Here is a 16,130-nt window from a genome sequence, read left to right on the forward strand (position 1 = left end):
CTAGAATGCTTTATGTTTAGTTCTTGTAGGTGTGAGGCTGGTGTTGGCAAAGATAGAACAGAAAGTAATCCTGGCCTTTCTGAATTCCCAGATATCCTATTGGTATCCAGAAAGTGGTGTGTCAGAGACATTCCACCCATGAAATACTAACCCTATGACTTATCCCTTTGTTAAAAATAAGTTCAGTAAATAGGGCTTGTGCTGAACATAGTGTTTGCCTGTTGTTTTATACATTAAACATCTACAATTTTTGTGGTTATTTTTAGCTAGAATCCTGCATTGAAAGGGGTTCCTGCAGAATACTCTCAAAGCGGCCAGGATTCAGGCAAAATATCCTTGATATCCTGCCTGTACGGGTAATCCATCAGTACCCTTCAGGGGCAGTCGGATGAGCTACAATGGGCCAGTTGGTGGGGGGAGGTGAAAGTAAAAAAAATACTGTACTTGACCACTTGATGTCCTCTCCGTTTTTTGTGATGCTTGCGTCAGGGACGGATCAAATGAAAGAAATGCAAGATTTTGCCTAGGCCAATTCAGTGGTTTCAAGAGAAGGCTGATGTCGACATAGGGGCTGATTCGTGGCCTGCGTTTTTTCCCACAGGCCAATAATCAGCCCCATGTGGCAGCCTTAATAAATTTGAAGGGGTACACACCTGAGGGACTGACTGTGTATGCATCAATGCGCTGAGGTGCTCCTAAACCTGCCTGAGTGACATCTGCGCAATTTTCACCCAGAAATCAGACAGACAGGTCCATCTGAGGGCCCCATGCATGGGCTGATAAGCTGGCAACTCAAACGATTAGTACAGGTATAGGACCCATTATCCCGAATGCTCGGGACCAAGGGTATTCCGGATAAGGGGTCTTTCCGTAATTTGGATCTCAATACCTTAAGTCTAATAAAAAATCAATAAAACATTAATTAAACCCAATAGGATTGTTTTGCATCCAATAAGGAATAATTATATCTTAGTTGGGATCAATTACAAGGTTCTGTTTTATTTCTACATAGAAAAGGGAAATCAGTTTTAAAATTCTGAATTATTTGATTAAAATGGAGTCTATGGGAGACGGGCATTCCGTAATTCGGAGCTTTCTGGATAACGGGTTTCCGGATAAGGGGTCCGATACCTGTATTAGTAGTTTTTGTCACCCTGTGTATCGCCACCTTAATCTCCTGTTGTGCCAGGAACCTAAGAGGCAATGGCACATGGCCAGATTAGTTGGCCGTAAGCATTGCTTCAGCCCAGGTGCTTTTATTTTTATCCTTGTGGTGCTCCGCTAAATTTTTCTATTTTCTCGCGATGAGCCAGAAAGCATCAATGAGCACATATACCAGAAACATTTACAAACTGACACTCAGTCTGAATTACAGTTACAGATTAGAGATACTGGGGGGTGGGGGTGCTATACTTTAGAAAATGCTATTGTTTTCCAAATCTGAAGTGTCACTTTTCTCAAGTAGTTTTACTGACCTGCAGTAGAGACTGGGGGAAGGGGTATGGGCAGATCAGGGGCAGAGTGTTGGCAGACTGGGGGTGGGGTGTGGCAGATTAGCGTCAGGAGGATAGGGGCTGCTTAATAAGAGCAGTTGTTAGTGCAAATAGTGAGAATCTAAAGAGGTAAATTTACTGGCCAGGTGGCAACCCAAGAAGTTTAGGCTCTATTAGTCTGCACCTCCAGTGGGGGTGCAGGGTACCCTTTAAAATGGTGAATAGTTGACACCTTTTTCTCAGATCATAATCTGGGCAGAATAAAATTACAGCAACAAATATCTTCTGGAGGAGATGTGCAGCTAATAAATCTATGCATTCTGCATAACTATTTTAATAATTTTCAGCTTTTATGACACATGAAAACAGGTGATTCCCAAGAACTCCAGATTGTAGATTCTGAATAGCAGCCCAGAGCAAAATAGTATGTCTTCAGCACCAAAAGATGGCCTAACATGATCAGAATATCGGTGGATGCTTTCCATCATTTTGAAGGCATTAATCATTTCTGTTACAGAGCTGCTGAATCAATGCAGGCCTTATATTCCCATCAGGTTATGCTGACTGGGGAAGCAATCTGTTTTAAGGTATTGTTGCTTATCTAGGAGTTAAAAAAAAATAATATTATGTTATTATTATGTAAAATGTCCGCATCTGGGCCAAAATCTACCGTACTTTATTTATAGCGTTATTGCATGCTCCACCTAGTGGTATAATCTGGAAATCATTAAGGGAAATCTAAAATGTATATAAATGTATATATATATATATATATATATATATATATATATATATATATATATATATATATATATATATATATATATATATATATATATATATATATATATATATATATATATATAGGCTCCTAGTACTAAATAAAACAACTATGTATATCTGTTTAGAATTTTGTCCCTGTGTTGAGGTACAGGCAATCATTTCTGCAACTTTCTCTTCTCTGTCTTGTTTGCGATCCCCTTTGAAATTCAGCAGATGCTGGCTGGTCTTGCTAGTGATTGATGGACTGCATCATAGATGCTTAATTGTTAGATAAGACTCAATAACATATATAGGTTAAAGGCTGCTCCTACAGCCTTTCTCAACTTTGAGAAAGGCTGTAGGAGCAGCCGAAACGTCAGTTTTTGTTACACATGCAATATATTACAATGTTTTACAAGTCCTGTGTGAAGCGGACCATTTATGTTCGGGTGTCTAAAAGGTTTTGAGAGGACTGCACCCAGGCATTTAAAGACTGTTTATCCTGAGTGCCGACCAATCTATTCTTTTGGCAGCACCTATCTAAGCCTCCTCACATTAATTCAGCAGCTTATCTGACTCTGTATGGGCACTCTCTGATGGGCCGACCTGACCAATATCTGACCAGAAAAGCCAGTAACTAGGTTTGAGGGAAAACTTTTATGGTCTCTTGAGCAAATTTCATGCAGTCATGCAAATGTAAAGTATTACTACGTTGATTATATGTTGATATATATTTTGGCTGTGGCAATACGTGAATAACAAAGTAAGATTGATTACTGCACCTATTACCGTCGTTCTTGATCGTTTGCACTTGTGTTATCATGAGGGGATGGATCACTTTAAAAACTGACTTTACATTTATATTTAACTGTGATGTCATTAAGAAAGTTTTGGCCTGTGCACCAGGCCCAGATTGGCAATTTGTGAATTTCGGCAAATGCCAGAGGGGCTGCTATAAAATGTCATAGACAGTCACTATTAAGAAGGGAAGAGATGTTGTCAGGGGCAAAAGCACATGGGGCAGCCATGTAAACAGCCCTAAATAGATTTTTGTGTAAATCACCTGACAAATGCTGGCATCCTTATCAGATAATATCAGCCTAATCCGTTTGCGATTCCAGGCTACTGACACAAGCGCTTGTCAGGCCTTTTATATTAGAGTCTGTGGGGGCTTTGAACACGTTGTGATTGATTTTTCAGACTACTAAAAAATGTAGCACCACCCAAAGTAGCCCCATGTGCCATTGCCCTACAATGTATGTGAAAGAACCAAGTGGCAGCAATAAAAAAAGATTTAGAAACTAAGAGGATGGTAGGTTTGTGTGCAAACACAAAGAGGTAAGGTAATTCTGAATTATGGAAGTGGTTAAACACAATGAGCAAAGGACATACAAGGTGCTAGCAGTCTCCAGTACTGCCCTGCTGACATTCATAGCACAGCCACAACAGGTTTTTCTAGTATAATTTATTGTATGTATGTTTATTGGAATCCATTTACCATGTAGCCTACGCACAATAAAGAAAGCAGGGAAATATGCTTTATTCTTAGATACATCTGTCTCCTTCTTGTTTTTAGATGAATGGGCATTGAAAAACAATCTTCATATCAAAAAGCACAGATGTCTCCAGGATCGGCTTGCTGCTGCGAAGCGCTTGTTGGAAGAGTTACCTTCTTGCCCAGTAGTATTAGACACAATGAGTAATCTCTGCAGTGCCAAGTATGCAGCTCTGCCAGAGAGACTTTATATCTTGCAGGAAGGAAAAGTAATTTACAAGGTGACTAAACTATGGTCTGTGTTCTCCTTGCATGATTTGTCATTCACTTTGTGTCATTCATATGGTGCAGTGCAGCAGGGTACATGGTAAAAAAAAAAAAAGTGGTGCATGGAGGATTACAAACCTACCATATTTACTTAGTTACATAAGATTGAAAAAAGACCAGATTTCATCAAGTTCGACCGTTCCAAGTAAACATAGCACACACACAAACCTATACTAACCTATCTATATACTCACATAAATAAACCATATATACAGTGGTTTGCAAAAGTATTCGGCCCCCTTGAACTTTTCCACATTTTGTCACATTACAGCCACAAACATGAATCAATTTTATTGGAATTCCACGTGAAAGACCAATACAAAGTGGTGTACACGTGAGAAGTGGAACGAAAATCATACATGATTCCAAACATTTTTTACAAATAAATAACTGCTTAGTGGGGTGTGCGTAATTATTCAGCCCCCTTTGGTCTGAGTTCAGTCAGTTGCCCATAGACATTGCCTGATGAGTGCTAATGACTAAATAGAGTGCACCTGTGTGTAATCTAATGTCAGTACAAATACAGCTGCTCTGTGACGGCCTCAGAGGTTGTCTAAGAGAATATTGGGAGCAACAACACCATGAAGTCCAAAGAACACACCAGACAGGTCAGTGATAAAGTTATTGAGAAATTTAAAGCCGGCTTAGGCTACAAAAAGATTTCCAAAGCCTTGAACATCCCACGGAGCACTGTTCAAGCGATCATTCAGAAATGGAAGGAGTATGGCACAACTGTAAACCTACCAAGACAAGGCCGTCCACCTAAACTCACAGGCCGAACAAGGAGAGCGCTGATCAGAAATGCAGCCAAGAGGCCCATGGTGACTCTGGGGGAGCTGCAGAGATCTACAGCTCAGGTGGGGGAATCTGTCCATAGGACAACTATTAGTCGTGCACTGCACAAAGTTGGCCTTTATAGAAGAGTGGCAAGAAGAAAGCCATTGTTAACAGAAAACCATAAGAAGTCCCGTTTGCAGTTTGCCACAAGCCATGTGGGGGACACAACAAACATGTGGAAGAAGGTGCTCTGGTCAGAAGAGACCAAAATGGAACTTTTTGGCCAAAATGCAAAACACAATGTGTGGCGGAAAACTAACACTGCACATCACTCTGAACACACCATCCCCACTGTCAAATATGGTGGTGGCAGCATCATGCTCTGGGGGTGCTTCTCTTCAGCAGGGACAGGGAAGCTGGTCAGAGTTGATGGGAAGATGGATGGAGCCAAATACAGGGCAATCTTGGAAGAAAACCTCTTGGAGTCTGCAAAAGACTTGAGACTGGGGCGGAGGTTCACCTTCCAGCAGGACAACGACCCTAAACATAAAGCCAGGGCAACAATGGAATGGTTTAAAACAAAACATATCCATGTGTTAGAATGGCCCAGTCACAGTCCAGATCTAAATCCAATGGAGAATCTGTGGCAAGATCTGAAAACTGCTGTTCACAAACGCTGTCCATCTAATCTGACTGAGCTGGAGCTGTTTTGCAAAGAAGAATGGGCAAGGATTTCAGTCTCTAGATGTGCAAAGCTGGTAGAGACATACCCTAAAAGCCTGGCAGCTGTAATTGCAGCAAAAGGTGGTTCTACAAAGTATTGACTCAGGGGGCTGAATAATTACGCACACCCCACTTTGCAGTTATTTATTTGTAAAAAATGTTTGGAATCATGTATGATTTTCCTTCCACTTCTCACGTGTACACCACTTTGTATTGGTCTTTCACGTGGAATTCCAATAAAATTGATTTATGTTTGTGGCTGTAATGTGACAAAATGTGGAAAAGTTCAAGGGGGCTGAATACTTTTGCAAGCCACTTTACCAACATCAATACTAATTGTAGATTTTAGTATCACAATAGCCTTGGATATTATGCTTGTTCAAGAACTCATCCAGGCCCCTCTTAAAGGCATTAACAGAATCTGCCATTACAACATCTCTAGGAAGGGCATTCCATAACCTCACTGCCCTCACTGTGAAAAACCACCTACACTGCTTCAAATGAAAGTTCTTTTCCTCTAATCTAAAGGTTGGCCTCTGGTGCGCTGATCATTTTTATGGTAAAAAAGAACACCCCCTATCTGCCTATAATCTCCTCTAATGTACTTGTACAGAGTAATCATTTCCCCTTGCAAACACCTTTTTTTCCAGAGATAACAACCCCAACCATGACAGTTTAACTTCTTAGTTAAAATCTTCCATCCCCTTAACCAGTTTAGTTGCACGTCTCTGCACTCTCTCCAGCTCATTAATATCCTTCTTAAGGACTGGAGCCCAAAACTGCACTGCATACTCAAGGTGAGGCCTTACCAGAGACCTATAAAAAAGCAAAATTATGTTTTCATCCCTTGAGTCAATGCCCTTTTTTATGCAAGACAGCACTTTATTTGCTTTAGTAGCCACAGAATGACACTGCTTGGAATAAGACAACTTGTTATCTCCAAAACCCTTCTCAATTAAGGATCCCCCCAACACACTACCATTTCGTGTATAACTTGCATTTATGTTATTTATACCAATGTGCATAACTTTGCACTTTTCAACATTTTCCATTTTGCTGCCCAGTTTTCGCTCTGAAAAGTGGCAGCATCCTGCATGGAACTTATAGTTTTGCACAAGTTAGTATTGTAAGCAAAAATAGAAAAAAATATGCTCACCTCCAGGTCATTAAAAAACAAGTTAAAAAAGCAAAGGACCAAGGACTGACCCCTGTGGTACTCCACTAACAACACTGGCCCAATTAGAAAATGTTCCATTTACCACCACTCTTAATAATCTATCCTTCAGCCACTTTTCTATCCAAGTACAAATATTATGTTCTAGGCCAATATTCCTCAATTTTATCATTAACTTTCTGTGAGGTACGGTATGAAATGCTTTAGCAAAGTCTACTGTAAGTAGATGACATCCACTGCCATTCCAGCATTGAAGTTCCTGCTCACCTCCTCATAAAAGGCAATTAAATTAGTCTGGCAAGATCTATTACACATAAAACCATGCTGAAACCAACTTATCGTATTGTGATTTGCATTGTATTCAAGTACCCTATCCCTTATCACCCCCTTTCAAAAGCTTTCCTACCACTGATGTCAGACTAACAGGCCTACAGTTCTCAGGCTGAGAAAGGAATCCCTTTTTTAATAATGGAACTACAGTAGCAATTTGCCAGTCTCTCGGCACCATGCCAGACCTCAATGAATCCTAAAAAATTGAAGTGAAGAGGTTTGGCAATCACAGAGCTAAGTTTGTTTAATACCCTGGGATGAATACCATCCTGTCCAGGACCTTTGTTTACCTTTACATGTTCAAGTCTCTTTTCATTTTCCCGAGTGACCCATGCATCAGTAGTTGAAGGGAAGCCTTCATTAGCTGGCTCCTCAGTTGTGTAGATTGTGTAGTATTTCCGCTTTTTCACTGTTCGCATTAACAAAGTGACCCCCTGTGATAATAAGGTTCCCACCCCTTCTTGCTTCATTTTTTTACTATTTACATATTTAAAAAACTATTTTGGATTATTTTTACTCCTAGCTGCAATACCTCTTTCCATCTCTATTTTAGCTTGCCTGATAGCTTTTTTGCTTACTGTATTTGCTTCCTTGTACCTGATAAAAGTTTCTGCTGTCCCAGCTAACTTGAATGCTTTAAAAGCCAGTTTTTTCTTATCAACCTCGACACTAACACTTTTACTTAACCATAAAGCTTTTTGATGCCTCTCCATGCGTACAAGGGGAATATACTGACCCATGTACTTGCTAAGCAATTTTTAAAGATGTTCCATTTTCCTTCTGTAAAAAATAAAGACAAAAAGGAACACCAAGAGCCCCAATAGTGTAATATGTTTTTACAAGGAGTAATGGTAGAGTAAACAAATTAATACTCACAAGCCAGGGTTACCAATAGGCAACCACTGTATAGGCAGGTGGGGAGATTATCCTGACCCCACTCAGGAATAACAAGTCGCTCTCTGTAGAAGGAAGACAAATGGGGATGACACCCCTCCACTCGAGGTGGACTCGGTATAATGATAAGACAGAACAGAGGCGCCAAAAGGATAAAATTAGCTAAAAACACTTAAAAACCCAATGGGTAATTAAGAGGAGGTAGTAGTGAACTTACCTCCTCCAGGCAGACACCAACAAAAGTGGTAATTTTCAATAAACCCACCAGGAGCCTCTGGGAACAGAGGCTCCTGGTGTGTTTATACAAAGACACTGTTTTTTTGCTCCTATTCTACATTGCCTGATGAAGCAGGAAATGCCTGCGAAACGTGTTGCAATATTGTTGTGAATAAACTATTATTGAAAATTACCACTTTTGTTGGTGTCTGCCTGGAGGAGGTAAGTTCACTACTACCTCCTCTGAATTACCCATTGGGTTTTTAAGTGTTTTTAGCTAATTTTATCCTTTTGGCGCCTCTGTTCTGTCTTATCATTTTCCTGCTGTGTTTAACCCAGTGAAAAGCCTTTTCCAGTTGACAAATTGCAGAAATGTCCTTATACTGGTTTAGTCTGCACGTCTAAAATTGAGCGTTAGTTACTCCTGTATAGAGCAACATTATCTCAAAGGAGACCATGTTATGATCACTGTTACCTAAATGCTCACCCACACAAATGTTAGATATGAGTTCAGTATTATTAGATATCACCAGGTCCAAAAGAGAATCATTTCTAGTAGGCTCGAGAACCGCCTGAAATAAAAAGTTGTCATATAGAATATTTACAAACCTGATAGCTTTTTCTGACCTGACCACCCTATTACTTCAGTCAATGTCTGGATAATTAAAGTCCCCCATAATAACAACTTTACTTAGTTGTGAGGCATCTTCCATTTGTAAGAAAAGTGGGGCCTCATCCTCCTCACTTATGCAGGGTGGTATATAGCATACACCAATGATAACTGTCTTTGTAACCTTAAGCCCTGCTGAAATTTCTACCCAAATGGATTCCACACCACCCCCATTACTGTCTCTAGTAATTTCTTTAGCTTTAAATCTGGCATTAAATAAAGACAAACTCCCCCACCTTTTTTAATCCCTCTGTCCCTACTAAAAAGGATACCCTTTTTAGGAGGGACAGAGGGATTAAAAAGGGTGGAGGAGTTTGTCATTCAAATTTCATTTCACAGTCCAGTCGCATGTTTCATCCCACCAAGTCTCAGTGATACCAGTTAAATCATGATTTTCAGTACATGCAGTAGACCCCAGCTCTCCTAATTTCCCTGACAAGCTCCATGCATTAGACAGCATGCAGCAGAGGAGGTGAAATCACAAATTTCAGATTATGGTAGTGGATACTTGGAGGACTCATAAACTGCTGTGCGCCAGTGCAGAGTCAAAATATACTTTACCATACAGTGCAGTTGTTGACTCATCTTATCAAGCAGTCTAGCTTTTCAGGTATAGGAAAATTCACAAAAATATACACTTATGTATTGTGTATTTCAAAAAGGTATGCACTGGGTCTGAGTTGCAGTCTGGGTTCAGTAATAATGAATACCCACCAATCTAATTTATTATTACAGAAATACTTTGTTATTTTGTTGTACTTCACTTAAAAATCATTAGGAACTGTTTTAGAAATTACTACTTCTTGTGTTATGATTGTAAGATTCTTATGGAATATCCTGTAAGTTATAGTGAGATATTACCTACAGACTAATTTGGGCTTTATATTGTTGCAATTACAGGGCAAGATGGGTCCCTGGGGCTACAAGCCAGAAGAAGTGCATTCTGTACTTGAGAAGAAGAAATAATCATGTCAGCATGAGTAACAGATTTCGTAAGGACACCAACTGAGCAATGCAAGCATTAGAAACCAGACAAACATTTACCAGACCGCTCCATATTAAATGCCCAAGAACATTTTCCATGTATTTGTGAACCCCACAGTTATATCTTACAAATAACAGCTCTACAACTCCACAATGTATTTGTTAGTGACGGTTGCAGCTTAAAGCACAGATGGCTTCTACCTGATGTTGCAAAGCATTGTGAGTGCTTAATACAAAAATAAAAGCATTTCAGGGCCACATTATTCTACTGGCTAGGTACTTTCTTTTTATACTTTACATCTTAGTTAGTTAATAAAGAATTTAAAAAAAATCTATTTTAGGTACATGATTAGGCATGTTTGGAAGTAAAGGCAAGCTCACTCTTAAAGAAGAAGGAAAGGCATAGTCACTTGGGGGTGCCAAAATGTTAGGCACCCCCAAGTGACTTTAATCGCTTACCTCGTACCCCGGGCTGGTGCCCCTGTACGGAGAGAACAGCACCAGCTCGGGGTACCTGTAGCGATGCGCTTCCTCCTTCCTGCTTCAGAGCGCGCGCATGCGCAGTAGAGTGAAAAAGCCGAACTGCAACAGAGAAGTCGGCTTTTCACTCTACTGCGCATGCACTTGTCGTTCCAAAACGCAGGCGGAAGCGCTGCGCTCCAGGTACCCCGGACTGGTGCTGTTTTCTCCTAACAGGGGCACCAGCCCGGGGTACGAGGTAAGCGATTAAAATCACTTGGGGGTGCCTAACAATTTGGCACCCCCAAGTGACTTTGCCTTTCCTTCTCCTTTAAAGGAGTACCCAGGGCTGGTTCCCCTGTTAAGAGAAAAAAGCACCAGCCCAGGGTACCTGTAGGAAGTGCTTCCTCCTTCCTTTTTCTTCTGCCAGCGAAATCCGTGGGCCGGCGCATGCGCAGTAGAGTGAGAAGCCGACTTTCTTGTTTAAGCTCGGCTTTTCACTCTACTGAGCATGCGCGCGTGCCGCTACAGGAAGGAGGAAGCGATCGCTGCTACCCCGGGCTGGTGCTGTTCTCTCCGTACAGGGGCACCAGCCCAGGGTAAAAAGTAAGCGATCTAAGTCACTTGGGGGTACCTAACATTTTGGCACCCCCAAGTGACTTAGCCTTTCCTTCTCCTTTAAGTGGCCTTAAATAAAGTAAATACTGTCCTTTTACAACTTTTGTCACCATTTTTTGTGTCCATGTGCTCCCTTTTCCACAATACACATGGAAATAATACAGCTTTAACTGTTAGGGGTAATATGTGGGAGAAAAAGGCAGAACTTTTTCCATTAATTGGCTGATGTGACCTCACGGTGCCCTTAACTTGTGGACTGTGAATTGTATGATCACTGGGGTTGCCCTTAGTACATACAATGGCAATTTTCTATTTAGGATTATAAAATGGCACATACTACTAAAATAGTATATTTTTTTATGAAAAAACAGATTTAGATGAAGCAGGGTTTTACATATGAGCTGATTTATGCAAGATAAGAGACCTATACCTGTTTGGGGTATAGTTTTTCTTTAAAGGGCATTATAACTATATTGTGGTTACACACACAGTAAAATCATATCCATATTTAATATTCAACAAACAAAAAATTTAAAATCTAGAACAAAATGTAAAATCAGAAATGTGTTAAATCAACTTGCTTCTGATTACAAGCACAGGAGTCAGCTTTCTTTTACAGTCCACGGCAAGGTCTAAGCAGTAAAGCATTAATGTGCACTATAAGATCTCTTTTGTAAAATACGGGTATTTGGATAATAAATACCATAACTCATAAAGGTTAAATGTTCACGGATTGATGAAAAAAAATATTTTATTAAGGAAATCAAAGAATATTTACAAAATTGTATGTAAACGTGCAGGGAACTATTCCAGTCTGGTATATTCTATTATAACTAGCCTTTATATAATAAGCATATATTTCCTCTGTCCCTGGCATGAGAGATGAAAACAACATACTGCAACAATGTACTTATGAAGGTAAATGAAGTTGCTGGCATTTTTCATATGATTTCTGAATTCTGTTCATTTATCTCCTTCTGCTGAAACTCTGTGCACAGACACAAAATGATCAAATCCAGACAAGATCACAAAACGCATATGGGCAACCTGAACTCCTGGGAGCTAGAGAGGAAAAAAAAGTGTATTATTTGATCAAGAAAATTCCTGTTGAAGTGGTCATATAAATGTATGCATAAAAAAAACAAATTTTCTAGTCAATAATATATGATACATTAAGAAAAATCACTTATGTACTCATATGCAAGGTTTGCATAGTTTAGCTTATAAGGGGCTGGGCTTTAAGTAACTACCTAAAGCACATTATGAAAGTCTTTATGAAATATAGATTGCTAATAGTTATAATTATATAAACTGTGCTCAAAGATGCTTTATTATCACTGGACATTCATTTTAACTTTTCTGCCTTAAATCAGCAGGGTTAGAAATAAATGTTGCAGATTTTACAACGAGCAAATCTCAAAATCTTACATGTGTTAGATCTATAGAAAAGAAGGGAAGTAATTAACTGGAAGGATCTTGATAAACACATTTCCTTCAGTCCACAATGATTCTGAAGAACCAAGTATGTTGTCAAGGTTAAAATAAAAAAGTATAAATATTTTGTAAATAAAACCAGGCAGAATTTATTTACAGCCCTATTTATTGGGCTCAAACTGTGTATTGGTCCTAAATATTTTGGAGGCACTGTATGCAATGGTTTTAATGATGGGTGGGGCAACTTTGTGCTTAAATATGTGCTTTAGAACCCATGGGGTCACAGCTGCCTATGACTAAGTACCAGTAGGGTACAAAACGCGTAAGGCGGCATTTTGTGGGGTTTGTATGTTTTTAATATGGATTAACTGAATCCATATTTTTGAATAAAAATGTGATTTGTCTCTTGAATTTTTGTGTGAAGTGTGGGACACATTTGGATTTTGTTGTTTGATTTGCCCTTTACATCTGGGGGCTGTGTCCCATTTAATTTGGCTTTCTTTGACTGGCCATTGAGGATCCTTACTTTTCATATAGTACAAACTGTATGCTATGTAACATACTTACTGTAAACTCCTCATACTGTAGATGCCCTTCAGTATTTTCAAGATCTGGAAAATTGTGAGAGCAGTTAGATATAACAGCATTGATATCTGCGATATATTACTAGCTAGCTTTAGAATAAAAAAACAATATAAATAGTGCACAAGAGTGCCCCTTAATTCTAATATTTCCAGCACTTGTGTCCCAGGAAATGCTACACTCTGCACTTGGCTTCAGATTGAAAACCAGGCACAAGGAGCATAGTGCGGCATCACAAGGTGTAGGCTTGCCCTGTCCTTACCACAGTGCCCTTATATGACCTGGGTCTTTTGTCACTCTCTAACTTATATGTCTAAAAGATGCGCAAGTTAGGGACAGGTAGGGGTAAGAAACATAGGCGCCTCCAATATAGCACCAACAAGCTCACCTCACCAATACAGCACTCCAAAACAGAACACAGTGACCTGCTGCAATTCGCAAAGACCAAAAGGCTGTGTGCAAGACACACCCATCCGGGCCTTTTTTTTTTGCACTTTGCAGATGGTTGTTTGTTATCTAAAATGATCCCTAATTCATTATCATTTTCTCCAAGAATTGTTCAGAAGAAAATATTTGACTAGAAATAGGAAACTTCTGAAACTACAGATGAAGCCAGCTGAAGATCTGTGACTGCTGGTGGGCAAAAGGCTTCTTTTGCCAGCATTACACTATGCTTAAGTACGTTTATTATCAATCATTTTCAGGAAAACACTGCATTTACAAATGTAAACATATAAAATGCCACATATCTAAAAAAGTTTGTTTTGTCAAAAAAAAGTCTTAACATGTAGTACCCCACTCTTTTAAGGGTATCATGAATCCTACTGCTTATCTTCCAAGTGTCTTCTATAGTTCATTAAAGTTGCATATGTTACACAATACAGAATGTTTATCAAATTTAAATATGGTGCATGTTTAATTGCTTACCTCTTTCTAGACGGAGCTCAAAGTTTACAGGTTCTTTGGATGTGCTTGATTCAATTCTTACAGATCGTACTGAAAACCATAAAGGCCAAAGGAATAATAAAATAAAATTATGAAATGTGAGTCATAAATGCATTTAGTTAACTGCAGAGAGCAAAAACACCAGTAAGTATAAAGATAAATGAAGAGTTCAACCATGTGGGAAAAAGAGTTACAGAGGAGGTTTACCTTTAAAACAATTTTAGTATGTTGTCGATAGACCTATTTTAAGCAACTTTTCAAACGGTCTACTTTCTTATTTATTCTGGTTTTTAATTATTCGCTATCCTACTTCTTTCTGCCCTGCAACAAAAAAAATCTCTGTGTTTTATGGGGTCACTGATCCAGCAGCCATACTTTATATTTCACCATTTTTGCATTGTTATCCCACTACTTTCATCTTCCATCCTAACATCTAAACTGATGCCTGATTTCCTAGACAGGTAAGCCTTAGCAACCAGTTAAAATTCAAAGCCTGAGAGTGGCACAATGAAAAATATAAATTTATGGGCTTCTAGGGAACAACCTATACTTTTATTGCATTATAATATTATGACATGAAGTAAAGTTGAAATACATGGTACGATCAGTTACACAATAATATTCAAAGTTAACTGCCAAAGATGAAGAAGCAAAAACTAAATTTATGATTTCTCCATTTTACCTAATGAGCTCTGGAGGATGATCTTGTTAATTTTCTGAATGCCATTCAAACTGATTATGAATTCTTGAGGATACATACCAGTCGTTGTCCAGAATGTGTCTGGGTTTCTAAACAAAACATAACATAATTATGTAACTGTATGAGAGAAAAACAAAGTCTGAACAGTATTATCTGGTTGAGCCCAACATACCAATGCAACCAGGTACATACTAGGATCTGAAGTAGGCCCTGATAGACTCCTGCGCAATTTTTGAAACCCAACCCAGACCTCTGCCCTGCATTTTTACGTGCTTTGGCCCTTTACCTGATCTGCAACTGCCTTACCCACAACCTGACCACTAATAAACAGGAAGTGACATCGTGAGAAGTAGGTGGGGAAAAAATAACACATTTATAGAAACCACTTGTGCATCAATGTTTTGAGTGACGCAAGCTCCTTCAAATATTTTACAATTACAGTGCTGACAGGGCCGGTCAAAGTAACTAATCAGTGGCTTGAGGGGGGTGGCATATGGGACATAACTGTTCAGTTTGCTACTGAATCTGACCTGCGTGCTCACAAACTAACTGAACAGTTATGTCCCATGTCCCTAGCCCCCTAGCCCCCCCCCCCCCCCCGTAAAGTCACTGACTAACTAAAGGCTGCCATACACGGGCCAATTCTAGCTGCCGATATCGGTCCTTTAAGACCAATTCGCCAGCTTATCGGCCCATGTATGGGCACTAAAGACGGGTCTGCCCGACCAACATCTGGCCTGAAATGGGGCAGATATTGATCGGGCAGGTTTAAAAATCAGTTGGATCCTGCAGATGCCTATGTTGGCCAAACGACCGAATTAGCCAGATATCGCCCACCCATAGTTGGGGATATCAAGAGAACATCCACTTGCTTGGCAACCTCGCCAAGCGAGCAGATCTTAGTGTGTATGGCCACCATAAGAGGTTAGAGAGCTGAAAGCAAAAAGTAAAGTTCTGGCTATTATGTTAGACATCTGCCCACTCCAGCCTTTATAGATTACATTTTTGCCTAATTATATTGCAAAAATTTTGTATTTTGCGCAGGCCATCCATTTTACCCAGTTTCATTTTTACACTGAACTATTTCTTTAATGTCTAGGTCCTCTATTTATTTGTATGCTATTAGTTATTTATCAGTACTTGCCCAAGCTCAAGCACTATAACACACACTACAGCTTTTAGAAAAATTGCAAACAGGAACATTTTGCCACAGGTAGCCAACAAAAACTACTGGGAACATTACATTGTGAGAATAATATCCCCGCAGCAGCCGGCATGGCTGTACTACTAATGGAGAAAGCCTGAGCACATCAATACCCACCCGTCTATAATGTTGTCTGCCGGGTGTCTGTCATCGCTGCTGGTAGCCAGTGTGACCCGGGCTCCGGCACAACTCAGGCACAAGTCCCCTGCCCGTGTCATGCTCAGGCCGTGGCTTTGGCGTGGAACTAACAAGCAGCCCCTTCACATTCGCTCCACTTACTTTCCCCCCTGTTGTTACGCCGTTGCCTAGCAATTTGGAACGTCTTCCGGTGCCAGAGCTGTGT

General features: G+C 39.8%; 2 protein-coding genes across 4 annotated transcripts in view; one reads left to right on the forward strand and one right to left on the reverse strand.

Moving 5' to 3' along the window:
• Nucleotides 1-10,108, forward strand: part of dio1 (deiodinase, iodothyronine type 1) — a 17,418-nt gene extending 7,310 nt beyond the window's left edge. For both annotated transcript variants that reach the window (NM_001324397.1, NM_001256297.2), the window contains 2 exon segments: nt 3,832-4,031; nt 9,762-10,108. In NM_001324397.1, coding sequence (NP_001311326.1) covers nt 3,832-4,031; nt 9,762-9,827 — 266 coding nt within the window. In that variant the 3' untranslated portion in view covers nt 9,828-10,108.
• A 1,202-nt stretch (nt 10,109-11,310) lies between these two features.
• On the reverse strand, nt 11,311-16,109 carry hspb11 (heat shock protein family B (small) member 11). Of its 2 annotated transcripts, none has more exons than NM_001044511.1 (5): nt 15,905-16,106; nt 14,566-14,672; nt 13,866-13,934; nt 12,924-12,967; nt 11,311-11,984 (listed from the first exon to the last, which is right to left on the reverse strand). In NM_001044511.1, exons 1-5 carry the CDS (start codon nt 16,003-16,005, stop codon nt 11,886-11,888), a joined length of 420 nt encoding a protein of 139 aa, NP_001037976.1. In that variant the 5' UTR covers nt 16,006-16,106; the 3' UTR covers nt 11,311-11,885. The 2 variants fall into 2 exon arrangements, with proteins under 2 accessions (NP_001037976.1, XP_012816704.1); XM_012961250.3 differs by having other exon boundaries at nt 11,656-11,984; nt 14,644-14,672; nt 15,905-16,109.
• Nucleotides 16,110-16,130: the final 21 nt, after the last annotated feature.

The sequence above is a fragment of the Xenopus tropicalis genome, chromosome 4, assembly GCF_000004195.4.
Source record: "Xenopus tropicalis strain Nigerian chromosome 4, UCB_Xtro_10.0, whole genome shotgun sequence".
NCBI classification, from domain to species: domain Eukaryota; kingdom Metazoa; phylum Chordata; class Amphibia; order Anura; family Pipidae; genus Xenopus; species Xenopus tropicalis.